The sequence below is a fragment of the Labrus mixtus genome, chromosome 7, assembly GCF_963584025.1.
Source record: "Labrus mixtus chromosome 7, fLabMix1.1, whole genome shotgun sequence".
NCBI classification, from domain to species: domain Eukaryota; kingdom Metazoa; phylum Chordata; class Actinopteri; order Labriformes; family Labridae; genus Labrus; species Labrus mixtus.
Window position 1 is genome coordinate 8,933,929 of NC_083618.1, and position 22,188 is coordinate 8,956,116.

Here is a 22,188-nt window from a genome sequence, read left to right on the forward strand (position 1 = left end):
TTTCCAAATACATTTGTGGTCTCAACCGTTATAGTTTCAAGAATCACAATATAGCCGTTTTCACATATGCACTCCAGATAATATCTAGATACTTACAGGAGAACCGCTCAGGAGATTCTCCCGACCTAGTCATTCACATATGCTCCTCACAGCGGGGGACATTCCCTGTCAGAGGGAAGGGGGGGGGGGGGGATTTCCTGAGGTAAGACGTGACGTAAATAAACAACGCGCAAGTAGCAGCCGAAGCAACAGAGTCCGCTACTCGACATTATAATGAGAATATTTGCCTTTATATCAATGCTATGTGTAATCCAATGGAATGACAACATCTACAAAAGAGAGGAGAACAAAATACTGATGAACAGAAAACATAATGCAGCCGTTTAATTACATGCACTGAGATCGTAGTGGTCTCGTGCAGACACTTTAGCCGGTCACTGTATATAAATGTCATTCTCTTTCTATTGGCTCGAGTTGAAATCTCCGGAGTATATGCTGCCGTGTTCAGACATCAGCTCACTTGGACTTTCTGCGGATAAAATACTAGGGGTCTGGCCGGATAAACTCCGGGTAAAGACCGCGCGAAAAATGCGGCTGTTTTTGCGTTCACACATAGCCTAAAGCACCTCCATGTAGCCAAATCTGTGGAGTTTTTCAGGAGATTTCTGTATGTGTGAAAAGGGTTCATGATGATCATTTTGTACATTATTCTCCCATATGCGTAAGTAGAGGATGAAGCAAGGTAATGTTAGGTCGGTGCTACCAGTGATTGACAGGCCACTCCCACAGAGTGCCGCTACAGGACTGGAGCACTGAGGTTGCATTTGCAGTTTTTCTCTACTTGCAGTTGTTTTCTGAATATGTGTATTTAGGTTTTTGACTTGTTTCATGTATGTATCCACTTGGCAAGCAAAAAAAACAAATGACACATTTGATGTCAATGCAGTTGTTTTGTCTTTTTGCTTTTGAATGTGCAACGTTTTTCGAAATGCACATCATTTCTGCTGTTGCAGAGCCTTTGCACCTAATGACCACTGTTAATAAACCCCACTGTTGGACACATTTTTGCAAGTTGACATGGTGTTGGATGAAAAAAATTGACAAGTCACCTGCAACAATTCACCCACAGAGGGACAAACTGTCCAACACACATTCTATGGCACTCCATTGAATAATTGTTTGGACAAAACACTCAAAACCCCAAATGTTTACTTCATGCAGATGCTTAAGAAATAGAGAGAAGATTTGCTCAGTTTTTCATTCTCTGGGAGCCATGAATATGCTCCCACAGACACAGAGGCAGCACTGAGAAGAGACACTGCTGAGGGAGTTATAAAGGGAGAGAGGGGAGAGGAAGCAGGAGGTGAGGGAAGTGAAATGATTGGAGGTTGAACTGGGAAACAGATGTTAGCACAGCAGTGCAGTGTGTAAGCTTCCACCCCCTTCATCGCCACAGCCCCTCCCACTGCCTGCCTCTCTGTCGCTCCCTCACTCACTTTGGTCCCTCTCATAATCTTTGCCCACTATCTGACCACACAGAGCGGCTGCAGAGTGAAGCAGAGCACGAGCTCTCTGTATTTCCTGCTGTTATTCTTCTAATCATGGGATAGGAGCAGCTTGCCTTTTTTTTTGTCTCCAGAGTTTCTACTCAGTTTTGGAACATGACTGTGGATCCCCTCTTGGAGTTACTAAAGGATTAGTTCCTGTGTCTGCCAAGCATGATGTCTCTTTCTGTTAGTCTTCAGTCTGGCTGCAGGAGTGGATCATTATGAGAGGGGGACACCACCAGCGAGGATGTGGTTGTCCACACCTGTTTAGGAAACTGCTCAGTAAATGTGGCTGCTGCTTTGTCCAAGTTAGAGGTATGTAGCGCTGCTGTTCAGCTGGACATTAACTACGATTCTTCCCTTATTTATGGAGTTTTTACAGATGATGATTTATATATAAACATTTTGTATATAAAAATGTTTTTACTCAATGTTCGGAAAGTAATTCTCCTTTCTGTTTAGTGTACTTTAGTCTAATTACAATAAAGCGTTCTTTATCCATCCATTCACATGACAGTGCTCTTATGCCTGTTAAAGTGAGAGGGCAGCATCATCAGATATCCTGAAAACTATTGACTGTGCAGTTTGGATAAATCGGTCCTCCTTTGGGTCTTTGGCGGAAATGTGGTCTGGAGTTGTAGAGGACAGAGATAAATTAAAATAGTTGTAGGATATACCCCCCAGCCTTTTAAAAGCATCAACCACATAAACAAGCACACACTCCTTAGCTATGTCTGCAAGACTAATAGCACGTTGTTATTTGTAATCTGAATTAGCCTCCACTAAGTGTTTTCCTGGGTACGTCAGAAGGTGTGAGACTGTGCTTACTCAGGGCATCAAAAAAAAGTTTCACTTGGATGTGTCAGTATTGGAGACAATTTTAGAAAATTGACGAGGAGATACCCGATATCATCAGTAGTACTGATGATAGTACAGCACTAAATCGTTTGCTGCTGTTTATGTTTGCTTTTTTGCACTGCGAGCACCTATATTTTTGACCACTCATGTCTTAATGAAAGAGACTATTTTTGCATATATCTCAGCCTGTGGACTTTTTGTGGCTTATAGTTATAGCCCAGTGGAATTGGTGTGCGGGTAGCTCCTCTGGAATATTCCTGGGTACAGGCTCATATTGGCATCCTAATGTTTGCCCCGACAAGTCAAATTTGCGTTCCTTTATTGTTTGGGAAATTGTTGTGAAACAGAATTGTTTCACTGTAAGGATGCAAAAACAACAAGGCAGAAACAGTGATCTTTCCCTTTACTAACTAGCTACTGTATAGACACATCAGGCCAACGGGCCAAAACCTTACCAGGAAAAAAAGGGCTTACTAGAGAGGTTGGTTAATCTTTGAGAGCTCTGTATTTTGCTCCGTATTTGTTTTTGTTTTTTTGCTTGCCAAGTGGAAAAAGCCTGACAATTTCAAGCATTTTAGCTCCAACATTGTTGCTCCTTGTTTACAAATCAGCCAATGACCAAGCAATGGTAACAAGTGAGAATTTCAGCAACATTGGAGATACTGGCGGTGTTTTAGAAAAAGAGCTAGAGCTGATCAGGTATTCATGTCTGACTCATAAGATGTGAAAAAGAAACAGACTTAGCCACCTTAATGTCACACATGTTGAAGTAGACTTTTTTGAAGCTTTGGGTTTTGTCATTATGGACGTCGACCTCTTGTATTCAGGAGCTACAAGTGACAATCTTTTGATGAGAGTTTGGAGCTGAAGAGGAGGGGTTGGCAAACATTACACTATCAAAGTTATACATTGTATGCATGGTGACTAATTCATGAGCTGACTTGTTCTTGTGAACAACAGCGATTGCCACCAAATGAGATTCTATCTGAGAGGAGTTGTCTGTTTATCAGACAAAATGCAAGATGGGACCACTCTGGTCAATCACACACATCTTGGGTCAGAGTGGTGGATCAGCAGCATGAACCAAAAAATGTATAACACTCAACTTAATATAAAGCACCTTTCATACATACAAACATGCAGCCCAAAGTGTGCCACATAAAAACAGACAGAAAAGAACAGAAAAGGAAAGGAACAGATTAAACCAATGAAAAAGTGTATAAAAAAACCCCCGAAATGGCTTTGAATGGAAAGCACAGCACAGCTGCAAATAATTTCTAAATTATTATAATATAGTTCATTCAAAATAAACTGGATAATTCTTGGATGTTCAGTTACCACAGAGCACAATGAATTGCTTTGTGTATGGATGGTTTTGTAAACTTGCCTTGCCATGCCTTAACGACGATTAACCCCACACAAATTATTTTCCAGTATTTTTGAGTAAAATTCTCCAAAAGGTGCCAACATGACAAAACTGTAGAGAAATCATTTCAGTTAATGTCATCTACAGCAGTGGTTTTCAACTGGTCCAGACTCAAGACACACGCCAACTCCATCATGAAAAATAGAGTCCCAAATTTCAGGTATAATTCAACCTCATCAGATTTATTTCATTATTTTACATAGAGCCTTTTTTTAACTGTGCAATTTGGACTTCAGATGTTACAAACCGGTGGTTTGGTTGTCACCTGGTCTCAATGAAATACATAAGGAGGGAGAAATAATTAGTTTATTTCCTGATAAAACATAATACCACTTGCCAGTATAGCATCACTGTTAAGTATAACACTTTTATCTTTCTATTCTTGCATAGCGTAAGTCCTGTTTTTTATTTTTTATTTCATGCCACTGCTGTTTGGTGAAGAAGTATTTATGAGGCAGCATGTAAAAACAGAGTGATTTTCTTAATCTCTATCCCTTTAATGCTGTGTATCAATACTTCAGAGGCAGCTGTATACACACACACACACACACACATTCAAACATACTGCATAAGCATACACACAAACACAAACACATCCCATTACTGCCCCGACCCTCAAATCCTCTGTTGTTCCAGTTGCTCAGGGAGTGATTACAGAATAGCTCTCTTTTGAGCTGCACTGCTCTGCAGACTCTGCAGATAGATGTGTGAAATGTAAAAAAAAAACCTTCTGTTAAGATCCCTTTGCTCTCTCAATTTAGTTTGATAATCTTAGAGGAATGTCATTGACATTTTCTCTTTGCTTAACATTGCCTGTGTGATGGGATGTTTCAATCGCTGTCAGCTATTTTCTTCCTTCTTAACAACTCGTGTTCCTGTTTGTGAGTGTCAACACAAAGGGCATAAGTTACAGTTAGGATAGCAAGGACTCTTCCTGTCATCTAATCTGTTTTGTGTTCATGACGACCTTTATCATTCTGTGGTCGTCAGAGAGCCTTTTCTTTAACTTTTAAGTGTACTTACACGTAACATGCAACTGTATGCATTGTCACCACCCAGCTCTTAGGCTGGAGAAAAAACAGGAGACACACATGTTAAGAATCAATAAAGTCAGTTATTTGAAAGAAAATGAAATCAAAACAAACAAAAACCTGTAAATTTGAAGAATCTGTAAAGTTAGTTGTGTAAGGTGTGGGTAAGCTGAAGTGTGCTGTTTGGTTGTTCTTCTGTAAAACCAAAGACAAAGAAACCAAAATCAAAAGCAGAGAGGTTCGTCGTCTTAAGGAGATCTGATAGAGGTCTACCGAAGACCGGCTGCTGCCCCTGATTTAAACATGACGCACACCTGACCCCTGGTGTGTCTCATCCTGCTGATAACACTGCTTCACAAGTCTGCAGCCCAGAGAGCAGCACCAGGAAAGTAAACAATGCAAAGAGGCTGTCACAGGATCCGCAGCTTGCAGGCAGCTGTTTTTAGCAGACGGATTTGATATACCATCTGTCTGCTTGTAGATGGACGAAGTTATTGATGAGGAAAACAGTGAAGCTTTTGCTTGCTTACAATCCAAAAGCACAACTTAAATTGATGCTAATTTAGCTCTGCATCTTTTTGATTTGTGCACCACATGTTTGGTAAAATGTTACCATATTAACTTGCTCACAGAGAGAGTAGATAACATGAACATTTTCAACTTTTATTTAGACATTTGAGAGTTGGGGCAGTTTCTCTGTCTTCAGAAACAGTGACATGTTGTAGTGTAGTGCTTCTTCATGTTTAGTTTGTACTTGGGGAATCATTAGCAGACTGCTAACTGATGTCAGTGCAAAGAACTATGAAATTGGTGTTGGGTAAAAGAAAGTAATGGTCTGAAGAAAACGTAGTCATTTGTCCTGGTGCAATACAAAAGTTCAACTAGATCATGACATGTAGGGATAACAGTCATAATCACTTTAATAGCTGTCATTTTTATCACAGTTGACCAGCAAACACAAATAATCTTATAATGACCGAAACAAAGAGCAAACCAACTGCAGGGGTGAAACATTCATGGATATCTGAACACAAAGGCAACATCCGTGATGTAATGTTTGTTCAAATGCCCGGTGTCTCTGAGTTTGAGATTAAGTACTTACTGAACTGTTTTGTTATGCAGCACTGGCAACTGGCCAGTGGATATCAGGTAGCTTTAGCAGCACACACAGCACAACACAGTTATAAAACAATAAATATGCATAAGATGGAAGGCTGATGTGGTTGGAGGCACTTTTGTTATTACAAGGCAGTACAGGCTAATGTCCTATAGATGTTTGCATCTTCTGGATTTGAATAAGTTGATGAAAAGGGGGATCAGCCGATCAAATCCTGGTTTAACCTTGAGCTCCACTCTGCATCTTTACATTGTTACCAACCGTTTGTCAAAGAGCTTTCAATGCAAATGTTTCTATCACTTCATGCATGCAAGTTAAAGTCTCCTTTTTAGAAATGAAGCCAACAATTATTTTCATGCTGCGAAGAGAAGACGACTCGTTTGTGTACGTGTGCATGTGAGCGTTTTAATTATATTAATCTGTCAGATGAAGCCTGCACCATCAAGGTTAGGAGTGAGCAGATGCAGATGACATAAAAGGGGCAGATTTGTAGTTTTTGTCTGGCAATTTTTCCGACAGGAAGTGAAGCAGACTGGATTTGATCGCAATAGGGATGATTTCATCAATCAGCATGCACAGAATTACGAGCACCAACAGTTTTAATATCCCATACACAGACCAATAAATGCCTGGCATATGATATACTTTAGTCACACTTAAGACTTGTTGAGGTGTCATCATACTGTTTGAAGCAGTGCTCAAACAGCATCTTGCCACTGCTGACCATGACCATTTATGGAGTTAAACAGGCTAATGTGGAGCTAACTGTCTCCAAGCCATCTGTTCTTCAAAGAGAAGGAGAGAGAGTTATGCAAAGAGAGTGAGAGTGACTACTTTAATTTAAAGTAGGTCACAGAAACAGCTCTCTCTCTCGCTCTTTCACTCTTTCTCTCTTTCTCTCTCTCGCTCTCTCTCTCCCCCACCCCACCACAGCTGGATAAGCATTTGTATATTTATTTTTCTTATGTAATATAAGCTAACTTCTAAAACACTATCTTCTCATTGTAAGCTTGGATTTATAGAATAGATTTAGTTTTGATCAATTATTAGCCTTTACGTTCTAACTGTGGATTTACTACATTGTTTTGTCAATTCTAAGTGTTTATTTTAAAAGTTAGTGCAACTACCCTCTGTGATACAGCGATGTGCCCAATATATCACATCAAATCACATTGACTGTTCAAAGACCGCTACATGGTTTTACTCAGTAGAAGATCTTTCAGTTTACCAGTAAGAAACAGAAAATGTTAAAATAACAACTTGATGAAAATGAAAATGATCAACTCAAAGACCGTACAGAAAAATGTTGTCACTTTTTTTTAGGCTGATATTGGTGTACATGGTTTTGACAACAGAAAGAAAAGCCAGAGGCAAGGAGCAGAAACTTGTTTGGTTTTCTACAAACAAAGAATAAACAGCATAAACTCCAAAAGTTGTTGGCTTGAATATGCTATGAAGCCTTGTGCATCATCAGTTGATTTGATTCCAAATGTAGCGAGTTATATCGCTTAAGTAATGGCCAATATTAGAAAAAAGAATATGACTGATTAAAAGGCTCCTCCAATCCACCTAATGTTTGTGAGACTTTGTTTGGAGTGTTTGAGAGAACCCCCCCCCCCGCATGTGAGGAAGCATTCACAGCATGCATGCTAGCAGGCATTGCTGACACTCTCTGCAGTCAGGACGGGGGTCCAGCTGTTACACTGTGGGAAAATGACACATTACATAAGTGTCTCAAACAAACATGAAGCCGCAGTCTCAGAGCTTAGCTGCTGTTTTGGACGTCACAAATGATCATTATGCACCATTAAGGGTCACTTTGTAGAATATGTTGATATATGTACTTAACGAACCTGCAGCAAGGTGCACTTGTAATAATTTGACAGATGGTGAGGCGGTGTTTGTTGTTCTGTAAGAGCTGACCTTGACCGATGAAAAATAAGGAGAGCAGATGGCTGTCTCTTCTCATCATGATCACAAACAGTGTCTGTGTGTACTGTATGTGAGCATCTGTAGACAATCGCACCAGCTGAATGTGTTGATCCTCTTCTGCTTTGCTCTTATCATGGCTACAGATTTGTTAAATGAATCTTAAAAGCATTTCTGTAAATCCATTAGAATGAATCTGTCAGCAAATGCGAATAAAATCACTACCATGATCATCTTTGATTTTTTTTGTGTTTTTCATATTTAGGGAAGATTTCACTGCTCCCCATGAAATAAAAAGAGAAGTGAAATGGTGGAGAGAAAAAAAAACATTATTCACTTATTTAGCGTTACTGTAGTGTACTATCGTGGCAGTAGCGGGCAGTTTTGGCACAAAGCTGGCCCAGATTTCCACTGGCTTCTTTAAAGCTTGTTATTATGATTACAGCTTACATAAATGTGCTGACAGGGGATAGTGGCTTTTGGGAAGAGTCCAAAACGACAAAATGGGGCTCCTGACAGATTCTACTTTGCTATGATCAGCAGAACAGAGTGACATCTTAATGTTAGGGTGCTTGGTGAAAACAGTGTGTTTTGAGGATTAGATACCAGATTCCAGAGACGTAGAGTTGGAAACCAAATCCAGCTGCGGAGTTAAATGGTGTCAGCCCTAGTACTGGTTCAGGCCCAGGTGGAGAAATAAAGAGAGCATTAGGTGCTACTAACGAGCTACAAACTACTTCTGTCAAACAAGGCTCCAGGTACGAGGTGTGCCAGAACAGGGGGATCCAACAGATCCATTAACTAAAGTTACTGCACATTTACCTGAACATGAACTAACGCTGAGTTACTAATTATTCACTCGTATTATTTTCATCCATTTGATGCTTCATTAGAGTTCTACTACATTTCACAGGGGGATTTTGCATGACATCTATCAGACAGTTACTAGCTTCCTATAAAAGATTTCAATGCATGAGTACAGTACAGTCATTTTTACAGTCAAGATACTGAATAAGTTTAAATAGAGAGATATAAAAATAGAGCGACATGAAAAGGACAAAACAACTGGATTACCAAATAGTACAGACTACAGAGCCTATAGGTTGTTTTGCTTTTCGAATGCCGATTGGCTAAACTGTTAATATGACAAAAAAGAATCAACACATCTGACAATCTTTTAAACAGGCTGAGAGCTTAGGGTTGATCCTTTTGGTTGAAATACATTCTCTTCATGTACAACAATTATGTGCAGTCAAGCTGCAGTACATCATTTCCAATTGAATCTATGAGTCCCTCCTCGTGAGAACAGATCCCTTTTGGTGTTTAGAATGATTTAGGATCGGTATGTACTGTACTAAAGTTACAGTTAAGGCTCAAGACAGGAAATTGAACAGCATTTTTGTGCAGAAATCTGTCTGCATTATCTGACCTGAGAGGACGTAACCCCACAATTAGCTTCTGTACGTTAACCCAATCCTTTTCCCCCTCTGTCTCTCCTGCTCTCTCTTAATGTCTCTCTGCAGCGGAGTCGTACTCTGTGGCGGTCAGTGACGGCAGCATTCCTCCATCAGTGGGCTCTGTGCCCCACCAGGCCTCAGGCAGCTCCAGCCCCTGCTCACACTCCCCAACTGGAGGATCACGGCACCCTGTCAGCGCCCTCAAGAAATGGCTCACCAATCCTGTCCGCAAGCTAAGCTCTGATGCGAGAGAGGGACTGGGAAAAGTGGAGAAGCAGATGTGCAGGTCAGACGGGCGGCAGCCGCCATCGCTCCTTTCCCACAGCGAAGCTCAGCTGAGGCCTCTGGAGCCGCACCACAGCTACTCCATCGTTCCCTGTGGAGACACAGTGAGGCTCTAAGACAGACATATGCGGTGCCTTTAATTTAAACCTCCTGCACTTAAAAACACCTAACAGCGAGCTTCTTCTTTTTGATATTTTGTGTGTGTGTTGAACAGGTGTGGAGAAACAGGATGTGTAGTCCAGAAGCTCTTTCTCCCAAACAACTGCCCTGTCAGAGGCCCTTACCTAACCCCCCGCAAGAAAGAGACATGCAGAGTGAGGTAATGTCGATTCTATTCTATTCTATTCTATTCCAGGGCCAGAGGAGGACTCATTTTCAGCCCTGGAGTTTAATTTTTCTCAGACCAGCCCACTTTAATTCATGACCTTTTACTGGAGATATACAAGTTCAGCCTTTCTAGTATATAAGGTTTAAAAAGTGCACTTTTCTTTGCAACTTATACAACACATAATTATGACTAACCATGTGATATTATATATGATACTAGTCCCTCGTTACAAACGTCTTTTCAATAATCTTTCAAGTCAGTTTAATTTATATTGCGCTAAATCTTTACGATTTGTCGTGGCACTTTTCCCAACAGGTCTAGACTGCACTCTTCACAGTATAATATTAGCATTGACTGAATCCTGCGCACTCTGGAGTTATGGGCTCATGGCTTGTGTTTGGTAGTGCTTAGGGGCTCTTCCTCACCCTCACTGTCAGCAGCAAACTGGTTGAGGGGCTGCTGCTGCTGAGGAGCTATGGCAGAATTTCACTCTTAGTTCTTGTTGTAACATACTATTTGCAAAGAACTTATTGGTATCATATACACTGAATTAGGCTATATAGCGCCACACAATCTATTGACTTTATTCCTAAACAGCTGTCTATTCTGTTCTCCTTGTCTCACATTACCATTAGTGGAAATGTTCAGTCAAATGTGAGTGATGAAGGCTTGTTGAGCTCATTTTATGAAGGCTACAGAGATAACCATTGCTACAGACATGGCTCTAACTGTGGATTCCAACAGACGGTTTGTTAGATGAAGAAATGATCATTTTAAATTAATCAAATAACCCCCCCACCCCAATTTTTTGAAATTATTGATTAATTTTTGATAATAAGCAGGATAATTTGAATGAGCAGGTTGTTGTTGCTCAATGGAACCACGACAGTGTGAGCAAAGCGAAGGGGGTCTTTTCTTACCCTGAATTGAGAATTTTCTGTTCAAATGTGTTGTGTTCAAAAAGCGGCAACCTCGGGTGTTGAAAAATGAACCCAGTGAGGATATTCCTCAAGTGTCCGCTTGAGGCTGGTTCCAAAAGCCCCAGACCTCCCATTCACACCCCCAATGCTCAAATGTCCGTTTTGACAGCAGAAATGAACACATTTACAGCCCGGTATAAAAACAATTATTGTCTGATAAGTTAATATCTTATCAGCACACACAACAAGGTGTGAATTTTTGTATTCATCGGTACTCATTGAAGTTGATTTTATGAAGGATACGAGTTAAGCATAATTAGGGGCGTGTTGAGGCTGTTTGTCAGGAGGCTTAAGGCCCGCCTTAGCTCCTGCTCTTTGCCTGCTGTTATGTTGAGTGAGCATTTCAAATATGGTCTTTCTGTCAAAATCACAGCAGAGGTAGTTGAGAAATTGATAATTGAACCACCAATTCTGTAAACACTTTTACAAATTGTTCAAAGTGTTCTATCGATCAAATTCATTAACATCATCTGTTGGTAATGGAGGATTCATCATTTGTATTCTACCAATTGAATAGCCTAGATTTCCACACGTTGCAGATTTTTTTTGTGTGCATTCACAACACAAATGAAAACACAAACACACGCATGTAAAACCACTTTTTTTTTGCTTTTGCAAAGTTTTTTGATAAATGTGCTTTCCTTTTTGTGTAACTGTCAAACAGAACGGGACGTCTTTCTATCTGTTGTTTCTTACATAATATGTTAAAATGTTAATGAACTAAAACCTGTACTGTGTTGTTTGTGTGTTTCAGAGTCAAAAATCGAGTATCAACAATCTCCATGGAGAAGACAGCTGCAAAGTGACTGAGGACTCGGCCAGCCAGTCGTCTGCTACAATAGACAGCGAGGAGGAGATGAACATTGCCTTAGAGAAGAGCATGTATGTTTTTACAGTTATATTTACAAGAGAAGTTTGAGATTTTGTCAAATGCACTTTTTTGCTTTCTTGTTAAGCGTGACATGATAAGATTAATGCCAGACTCATGCTTGTATGGTAAACTGTATACAGGCAGACTTTTAGCTTAGCTTAGCATAAAGTGCTGAAATAAAGGGAAACAGCTAGCTTTGTTCTGCACAAAGATGAGACAGTTTCATCACCTCTTAAGTTTAGTCAAGATGTATCTTCTTTGCCATCAATATAGAGGCATGGAAAAATGTTCATGGACATTTTTATTGCAATTGAAACCAGAAAAGACTCTAGGAAGTCACTGCATCTGGCTCCTTTATGAATTAAACAAGCAAGACTTAACATGCTTGAGCTGACCTGCTGGTTTAAAACACAAACAGAGTCTGAGTGATGGAACCCACTGGTTTCTGAAGAGAAGGGCTGAAGCCCAGTGATAGCAGTCAACATAATGGACTGACTCCATTAACTTTCGGTCAACCTAGCGACAGACAAGACATGGAGCTGAGGTGGGCCTTAAGCCTCCTGGTAAACAGCTTCACTGCCCCTGTTTGCCTGTCATCTCAGCCATCCTTTATAAAAAGTTATAAAAAACATTTATCCTCTGCACAGCTTTTACTAATTAAGAAATTAGCTAAAGACACTCGTGTGACTTTGATCACAACATTGTGATCACGTTTTTTTAAATTTGTTAAATTTTTTTAACACTGGAAGTTGTGACTTCTAACTTGGGCATGGGGTTAGGGTTAGTGGAATATTTCTTCCCGTTTCAAGTATTACACTAAGCTAAGCTAAAATAAGATAAGCTAAACTAGGCTAAGATAGTTTGAACTAAGCTACGTTAAGTTAAGCTAAACTAAACTAAGATAAAATAAATTAAGCTAAGCTTAAATAAGATAGAATGAAATAAGATAAACTGATAAGATAGGCCAGCTGGCCAGTGTGGTTTCAACTTTTTCATGCAACTCAGGTCAAATCAGTGAATTTCCAAAACATCAAACTTTCTTTAACAAGTATACAGTTAAATTATTTTTAAATGTTTCATTCTGTAAGTAAATGATCAACATCTAAAATTTTTGGTTTCACTCACCATTACCTCCTCTCTTTTTCTCGTCTCTATCTCTCTCCATGTCTCTCTCTCTCTCTCTGTTTTCCTCTCTCTCTATCAGATATGTGCTGACAGAGCTAGTAGAGACCGAACGGTTGTATGTGGAAGATCTTGGACTCATAGTGCAGGTGTGTCTCTGTTTTATTTATTAAATAATGTTATTTATACAAGACATACTTCAGATTCCTACGCCATTAGTATTCTGGAACTTTCACGTCTTAAAGAAACATTTTTTTTTGACACCACTGCGATTTATGACGTGTGTGTGTGTGTGTGTGTGTGTGTGTGTGTGTGTGTGTGTGTGTGTGTGCAATTATGTATTTATAGGGCTACATGGCCACCATGGCCAATCAAGGAGTTCCGGAGGACATGAAAGGAAAGGACAGGATTGTCTTTGGAAACATCCACCAGATTTATGACTGGCATAAGGAGTGAGTGAGAGCGGATCCTCTGTCTTTGAATTTGAAAAGTCTCTGACAGTGTACACTTATTATATTGAGCACTTTATGTTTCATGATTGTATATTCCTCTGTGCTTGTGTTTCCTTCCTGTGAGTGTCTGTGAGTGTCTGTGTGTTTTTGGCTGCGTGACTCCTGCCTCCTGAACCTCTCTGCTTCGTTTTAACACAGTTATTTCCTGGGAGAGCTGGAGAAATGTGTGGACGATCCAGACAGTCTGGCCCAGCTCTTCATCAAACACGTGAGTGCACAGATCAGTGAGTAACAAAGTTCTGACGAGAAGTTTCTTTTTTTAGGTCTCTCTGTGGGTGTTTTAAAGTTCAGCTAAAGTTTGCAGCCATCACACAAATTAGAGCTCTGGCTGTGTGTAAAGCCTTGGCCCCCTGCCATCCAGATGTGTCCTCATGTTGCAGATCACTTGCCTGCAGGTGCAGCTGCAGAATAAAGGCTCTTGTTATCACACTAGTTCAACTAAAAAGCTCTCAAAGATGACAATCAGAGACCGCAGTCTGTTTTAAAATGAGCTGGAATCACAGATCTTAGAGCTCTAACTTGAGGTTTTTCATAAGTAATTGTTGTTATATTACTTAATGTTTTTAATACCAGGGAACAGTAACAAAAAAAAAACATCACAGATTAATACTTTTTATTGGCACTTTAAAAATCTGTGTCTATAATAATAATAAGTGATACTTTTAATCCTGTGAGGGGAAATTCAGTTTTACACTCTGTTAAATGAACATGAACACACACAGGCCGAAATACATATACAAACAGTATCCTATGGACATGCATTAATGGAGAGGTCTCAGAGTGAGTGGGCTGCCCACAGCGAGCGCCCCACAGCAGTTTTTTTGGGGTTCTGTGCCTTGCTCAAGGGCAACTCTGCAGTGCTCAGGAAGTGGCCACTCAGGTAGCCTCAGCTACCAGGCCACATTCCGGACTTGGTCCGTGCCGGGACTTGCACCGGCGACCCTCTGGTTCCCAACCCAGGTCCCTACAGACTGAGCTACTGCCGCCCCTTGTTAGTCTTGTTACAACAAAAAAAGACTTTTGGAGAATCTTTTTGATTTATTGCAGCTCTTTCCAACACAGCTTCTATATCCGCTTCACTCAGTGTTGCCTAATTAAGCAACAGCAAATCAAACCATCCTTTCTTTCTCTTCTTTCTCAGCCACTGGAACTATTTAATGAGGCAAAATCCCTGCACAAATTTAACTAAACCCCCCCCCCCCCAACAAACCCCTGAGGCCTGAGAGTAATGGAAACACCCTGAGACTGAGTCAGAAGAGCTCAGAAGCTTAATTCTTCCTCTTTCCATTCCTTATGACACAGAATATTTGTAATTATTGTCACATGAGTCATTTTTCTCGCTCATCAGTTCTTGTATTTCCAGGAACGGCGTCTTCACATGTATGTTGTTTACTGCCAGAATAAGCCCAAATCAGAGCACATTGTTTCTGAGTATATTGAGACCTTCTTTGAGGTTAGTAAACTTTTACACTGCAGTCCGATTTAAGGCGCTCCTGAAACACTTTTTACTGACAACACATCTTCACTGCTTTTCTCCTCCTGACAGGATCTCCGACAGCAGCTAGGTCACAGGCTGCAGCTCAATGATCTGCTCATCAAACCTGTTCAGAGGATAATGAAGTATCAGCTACTGCTAAAGGTTTGCTCTTTAACACTCCTCTGCATGCCAGGCAGTGATACATGCTTTTATCAGGTTGTTTTTCCTTACATCCTTACGCCCATTCATATCTTAGGAACTCCCGGGTGAAATGTTTTCAAGTTTTGCTCAAACATTCACTTGGACTCCAGATTGAAGCGATTAGAATTTTGTCACAATAGGATAAAGTGATGAAAAGATTATGGGATTTTTTTTAAGCAAAAAAGGTCAAAGGTCTACTTCACTGTGGCATAATTTCCTGGAAATATGCTTTCCTGGCTAACTTTACAGGGCAATTATTGTGAAAGTGAAATTTCAAGAAAGACCTGAAGGGAATATTTTAAAACTAGGCACAAACATTCACTCGTGGTCAAGGATAAACTGATGAGTGTTTAGTGGTAAAAGGAAGAGGTCACCTTAGCCTCATAACAGTTCTTGTTAAATTGATATCCCAGCAAAGTCTCCAGGATATTTAAAACATGGTTAACTGGGTGTTTGTATTTTTTTAATCCATCTAGAAATATTAGGCCCTCTATTGTCAAACAGTCTCTTACCCTTCAGACACTAAGACAGAGACAGAGAGAGCGAGAGAGAGAGAGAGAGAGAGAGAGAGGTTTCCTGGTAACATGCCCCTCCTGATTATGGTGCAACTGTTCTTGTATAATGTCTGCATACTTATTCCATTTTGATTTGAGAAATCATTCCTTTGAAATATTCATTATACATGTCCCCAGCTCCAGCTGCAATATTGCTGTTATGTATATTCGTTACATATGTCTTTGTTGGAATCATACAGCTGCAGGGAATTGATTACATTGGATTTGTTTCTCCTTTCTTGATGTTACTGAATCTCATAATACAACTTTCAACTGCAGGACTTCCTGAAGTACTACAGCAAAGCAGCTCGGGATGTTGAGGAGCTGCAGGTAAGAGGTCACTACTGAATGTGAAAACATACATTTACACTCATCGGTCAGTTTATTAGGAACACTGACTTTAGCTACAACCAATGAAGTCTTATACAAAAGTCCTCCAATACATTTTCGGGTCATGCGTGTTTCTTATATTTTGTCAACTCCATTTACATCAATACAGGCTGCATAACAGAGATTCACCTCTTTGTGTAAAGCAATACATTCAAACCCCAAGTCAAGTTCAGCCTCCAAAATAAAGAAAAACACAGCTGAATATCCAATAGTTTTTCATGAAGGGAGGATTTATTGCAGCATAGTTTTGTTGGACCGCTTTGGTTTTAGCCACATGTATCTAATAAGTTGGCAAATGAATGTATAAAGTACGATTGGAGTCTGTATATAACTCACCCACTTACTGATTCTCCTCCACTGACTTTCCTCCATCAGAGGGCGGTGGAGGTGATGTGCTTTGTGCCAAAACGCTGTAATGATATGATGAATGTGGGCAGACTGCAGGGTTTTGAGGTAAGACACAAACTATAATCTTCCGTATTATTGCAAGAGGAACACATTACGGCATCCAGGATGTCCTGAGGTCTGCAACCAAGTTTGCCCTCTCTTTTCAGGGGAAAATCACAGCTCAGGGGAAGCTGCTCCAGCAGGATACTTTCTCCGTCAGCGAGCAGGAAAGCGGTCTAATGTCCAGGCCGAGGGAGAGGCGGGTCTTCCTGTTTGAGCAGCTGGTCATCTTCAGTGAGCCAATAGATAAGAAAAAGGGCTTCTCTTGTCCAGGGTACACTTTTAAGAACAGCATCAAGGTGAGAGTTATGGACTAGGTTTGAAAACATCTATAAGGTTCTTGGGTTGATGTCATTTTTTCATGTTGAACAATTCTCCTGCTTACTTCAGGTCAGCTGTTTGGGCGTGGAGGATCATTCTGAGGAAGATCCATGCTGTCTGGCCCTGACCTCGCGAGGGACTAATGGCATCTTGACACGTTACATCATGCAGACATCATCTCCGGATATACAGGAAGCTTGGCTCAATGACGTGGTCCAGATGTTAGAGACGCAAAGGAACTTCCTAAATGGTAAAGTGTTTCTTCTGTGACCGCACAGTTTAAGAGTTTTTTTATTCTTATGTACATTCGAGTCATGTGACACCTCTTACTGTCCGCTGCAGCCCTTCAGTCTCCGATAGAGTACCAACGAAAGGAGAGCAAATCAAGCAGCCTAGGCAGGAACATAAAGTCTCCATCTGCGTCAGCATCAGGCCTCAGACCTCGCTCCTCAGCATCCATGGACCGACGTCAGCAGCCCTGCATGCTGGCCTACAACACCTCGCTGCCCTCTCTGTATCCAACACATCACAGCCCCGCCTTGAAGGAAGGACGAGGCCATGGGACAGCAAACGGCTTGACCTGCAGCTTGCATAGCATGCAGGTACATCAGTCTCATTTGATACAAAATGGAAACTTCATTGACATTCTGAAATAGATGTTTTTTTAAATTCAAATTTTAAAAGTGACCTCCCTTAAATCACAAAAACTTCAGTGTCATTACTATACAGTGACATCACTGTTGCATGTCGTTAAAGGTGTAAAACAGCACATGAAAAGAAATTAAACCAGAAAGGGAAGTTAATTTTTTGCTGTCAGATTATAGTTAATCTCAAAAGTCTCTTAAAACTCTTAATTAACTCTTAACTCTTAACTCTTAAACAACTTAATTTGGATGTTAAATTGGCTACATTTTTCTTCTGGGGGAAGTCCCCAGGGAATGTAGGAATGTTTTTCACAAAAAGACAATGTAACATTGTTTCGAATATAACAATTTCTGGTCAAAACATTAGTATTGTGCCGCAATTTAAGTATCTGGGCGTTATTATTGATTGTAATCTCTCTTTTAAAGCGCACATTAAGAAAGTGTGCAATAGGGTCAAATTTAGCCTAGTCAATTTTAAATACATTAGAAATGCACTAACTTTTAATGCTGTCATAACGACACAGCTGAGTGAGTATTAAGCCCATTACAAAAAAACTGTTTTTTTTTTTTAACTATGTGGAGCTGTTATCTCTGTGTCAGCAACCTGAGGCCACAACCTGATCACTGATGATGAGCGGAAATGGCTCTTTGTTTGCCTTTGTTTAATATCCTGTTGTTGTCTCTGTGTGGATTTACAAACCTGATGGATCTAATCAGTAGCTGCTGTTAGTCAGTCATCCAGTGTATGGACCAACTGCCCTGATTTTTTTTTCTTATAGTCTCAGACTTCCACTTCAAGAAGGAAATTGTTTAATCACAAAGTTCTTATTAGACACTCTTATCTGGCCCGATTCTATAAAGTTGCTCCCGTCCTCTTAATTTTCCCCTTCATGTTTTTTTTGGAACAGCCGTGCTTCCATCCTGCTTTCTAGGTGAGGAACTCAGACATGTTTACCGTGTTGCCAAAATTATAACCTCCATGGTGCTTATCTTTTAGGGGGAAGAATTTGCCAGACTTTAGATAATAAACATCTGTTTTCTACCAACATGACATATCAAAGTTACAGCTCAGTTTTCTTTATTTTGTTAAAGTAAAATCCAGTCTGAAGTAGGCAAAAGTTGTCTTCAAAAAACTTAACATATAGATCTTGATTGTATTCTTTGTAATATTATTGACAGAGACCCAAATGAATCCACTAATGTGTAAGCACTCGACACTAGTAAGTTTAATGGCCATTTATCAGGCAGAATTCTTGATTAGACCCACACAGGAGAACACCCATTGACCCGCACAAGATACTTCTCTTAATGTTGAGTTTCAAACAACAGTAGGCTGGTAAAAACTCTAAAAACGTATACACTTCCTGCAAACAACCAAAGTGCAGTTAGAAGTTTCAGCTGGTGAAAATAATTTTGTAGAGACCAACTTTTTTTGAATATTTATTTAGATCTCATTTTCCTCTGCTTAAATGATTAAAACAGTAAAGCAATTAGCAGTTGTGTTTCATGTTTGTTTTATTAATTTTAAAAGTACCAGTTCATTTCAATTTACCCCCCCCCCCCCCCCCCCCCTTTAGAATTTCTCATTCGAGTGGAGGATCTATGAAAATTGATTCATTTTTCAAAGAAATATAATTCATGTAACAGAAAACAATTAATCTGCCTTATTTTTTCCTCTCAGGGTTTGACAGCTGGTTTCCAGGCAACCAAATTAAACGAGGATAAACTTCATTCAGCAAATCGTCCAACAAACCTGGATGAGCTGATGGGGAGCAAGCATCAATGACCTGCAAAGATAAATGAACTCTGGATAAGGAGAGACGTGTCAGTCATAACCTGAATTTATCTGAACATGCAGGAAGTGGTGCTCTGTCAGCATCTTTGTTTCACTCTGTCACAGAGGTCACAGAGGTCACAGAGGTCTCAGTTTGTCTGTCTAAACTGTATGTGTTGTCCTCATTTTCCCTTGACTACCGTTATGGCATAAGCTTTCCTGGATTTGATACTCTTTAATAATAGTGTGACTGAGTGTATGTGTGTGCATACACTGCATATCAATTCTTCTGGGGATGGTGAGAACAAATACGATTAAATGTCTTAAAATATGGTTTTGAAGCACCACAGAAACTGTGCTCCATATTTGTATATGCATACATTTCTTAGTTTTTCCATTGAAGTTCCTTGATTAATATTTTTGTATTGCATCATATTTTCATAAGAATAGTTTGACTCAATTCCCTCTGAGACCTGGCTCTCAAATCTCTGTCAGACTATGTCCCCAAATAACTACATCCCTGGGTGACTGTAGAGTCCAGCTTCACTGTGGGATCCGAGCCCCTACTGTACGAGCTTTGTATGTCTGTGCTTTCCCAGCAGATTAGTAAATTGCGGTGTTTTCCCTCCAGTGGGCTATTTTAACTCCACCATTGTTGAGGGGTTATCTGAACGAAACACATTGACAAATTACCACAAATTGAGCAGAAAGAGAAAAAGAGGAACAAGATAAAACAAAGGTTGACATCCATCACTGTATTCTGCAATGTAAACAATCTCATACGGGATTGAATCAATAAAACTTTTCGACATGTGTGTGTCCTGATACACACACTTTGATTAAATACAAATGCTGTCAAGATCTGTCATTCTTTTCTAAAAAGTAACCTGAATGTTGTATGTTTCTGTCTGTTTTAACCACGTACCTCTGGGCACAAACAGGTTAAATATTCCTCAGCAGTTCATTCAGGAAAGCAAGATACTCAGACAAAAGGAGACGCATAACGACCACACTGACTAGAATCATAGGCTGCAACATTTGTAGTAACATTATAGTGATTTCAGATGATGTCTCTTGCTTTTTTGTAGTTATTTTGTGTCTTGTGGTTGTTTTGTAGCTTTTTGTTTGCTGCAGTTTGCCTTGCATGTCTTTGTGGTCTTTTTGTGTCTCTTGGTAACTATGCATCACTTTTGAAGTATTTTACTTGTTGTTTTGAATCTTTTGGTGTCATGTGACATTTTGCATCTCTTGTAAGTAAATGACCAAAATCGTTTTAATAGGTTTAATTCTGTTTTTAGCTTTTTTTCTGGATGTTTGACATCTCTTTGGTCATGTTGGGTATTTGTGGTCATTTTATGTCTCAGTGTAGTTATCTGATTGACTATTCAACAATAAACCCTTTGGGATCCTGTGCCTGTGAGGCATATTCAATAATAAATCCAATATTCCATTTTGATAGATATTATTTTTATATTATTATTATTATTTTTTTATGACATGCGACAAATGACATGCGGTAAGAGAGATACATGTCAGACTTGAACCCGGGCCACCAGCTTTGCCTCCGTACATGCGACACAACTTAACCACTAGGCCATCATTGCCCCTTGATAGAAATGAATTCTCCACTTTCACTGCAGTTTCATGTGGAGTGATTTCACAAATCACTACAGGAAACCACAAATGTGTCTGAACCCCTACACACTTTCATTCTTATCAAAAACAAGCTGAGTTGCTTGGTTGCATTGTCATTTCTTATGTCAAAATTATATTTGAAACTGTAATAAATCAAATCTAAAACAACATAGATTTCAGAACCGAGACCCTGTGTGTATCTACTGCCCTCTAGTGGATACATTTAAGAAAACTAAGGTGCACAGTTTATTTAAGAAACATTATTTGGTATATTTGTAGAAATGATCCTTATGTCTACACAGCAATCATGAATTAAATTATTTGACAATGAATGGAAAAGAGATCTTGCATTGTGGGCTGTGACAGGCCTGTAGTTAGTACATCTATTCATTGAAATTTAATTGATTTTAAATTGAATGAAAATATAATTTTATTTTATCATTAGATACCTAGAAAATCGAATTAAATTCAGTTTTTCCCCTAAGGTTTCTTGCCACAGCTTTGACATCAAACTTTATATAAACAAAAATGTATATATATGTATATTGGCACATTTAATGCAATGGCCAGCGAATTGCGGTTGAACAGGAGGAGATGGAGGAGAGTTTTTGCAGAGGCATTTGACATATTTTGTCTCTGAGTCTTAGTGTTAATTTACACTGTGTTTGAGTGGAGGTGGCAGGCTGACAGACTGCATGCAGTCCGCCTTTACGAACAGTAAAGTTATAGTTAAAGTTTCTTTGAAGTTTTTCTGATAGGGTGGGTTTATTAAAACAGAAAAATTGACCATGATGAAAAATAGTGGAATTTATATATTTAAAACATAATAATTAGCCTTATGAAATACACTGTTGACATCAGGGGTGCGGTACTGGGCTAGTTTATTTACTTTCTGTCAAACAGGTATTTTTCTCTAATGCACAGAGATTCTTCTTCCTCTTGTGTTCCTCTTTCTTATGAGGTCCCCCAGGGGCCCATAGGGTCCCCTATGCCCTCAAATAACTTTCAGAGCTATCTTTTGATACCCAAGTGACCAAAGTGATTCAGTTCTGCTTTGTTCAACTAATGAACCTAAATCAGGACATTCCTTTCTCCTTATTTAGAAAAAAAGAATCCAGTGATTTCTTCTATTATTTGTCGATAAGTGTATTTTTTTTTAACTAATTTCTGCTTGTTTATATCATAAAGCACTTTGTAACTTATTTTTGAAGAGTGCTATAAAAATCGATTTTATTTTTTAATATAATGTATAAATAATAATAGATTTACAAATGCAATATAA

The 22,188-nt window shown here is 39.5% G+C and overlaps 1 protein-coding gene across 1 annotated transcript; it reads left to right on the plus strand.

The window, feature by feature from the left end:
- Positions 1–1,500: 1,500 nt before the first annotated feature.
- arhgef25b (Rho guanine nucleotide exchange factor (GEF) 25b) lies at positions 1,501–20,130 on the plus strand. The gene is made up of 15 exons (XM_061042583.1): positions 1,501–1,862; positions 9,432–9,754; positions 9,865–9,969; positions 11,713–11,840; positions 13,034–13,100; positions 13,300–13,403; positions 13,602–13,671; positions 14,827–14,916; positions 15,010–15,102; positions 15,975–16,025; positions 16,461–16,538; positions 16,640–16,831; positions 16,923–17,103; positions 17,196–17,455; positions 19,179–20,130. The coding sequence occupies exons 1-15, from the start codon at positions 1,769–1,771 to the stop codon at positions 19,281–19,283; spliced, it is 1,941 nt and encodes a 646-aa protein (XP_060898566.1). The 5' UTR covers positions 1,501–1,768; the 3' UTR covers positions 19,284–20,130.
- Positions 20,131–22,188: the final 2,058 nt, after the last annotated feature.

Bases quoted from the DNA above. Each gene is read 5' to 3' on its own strand.
- arhgef25b (XM_061042583.1), top strand. From the start codon at position 1,769: ATGAGAGGGGGACACCACCAGCGAGGATGTGGTTGTCCACACCTGTTT. The intron at 9,970-11,712 runs GTAATGTCGATT...TGTGTGTTTCAG, and splicing joins AAAGAGACATGCAGAGTGAG to AGTCAAAAATCGAGTATCAA. The intron at 13,672-14,826 runs GTGAGTGCACAG...TTGTATTTCCAG, and splicing joins CCCAGCTCTTCATCAAACAC to GAACGGCGTCTTCACATGTA.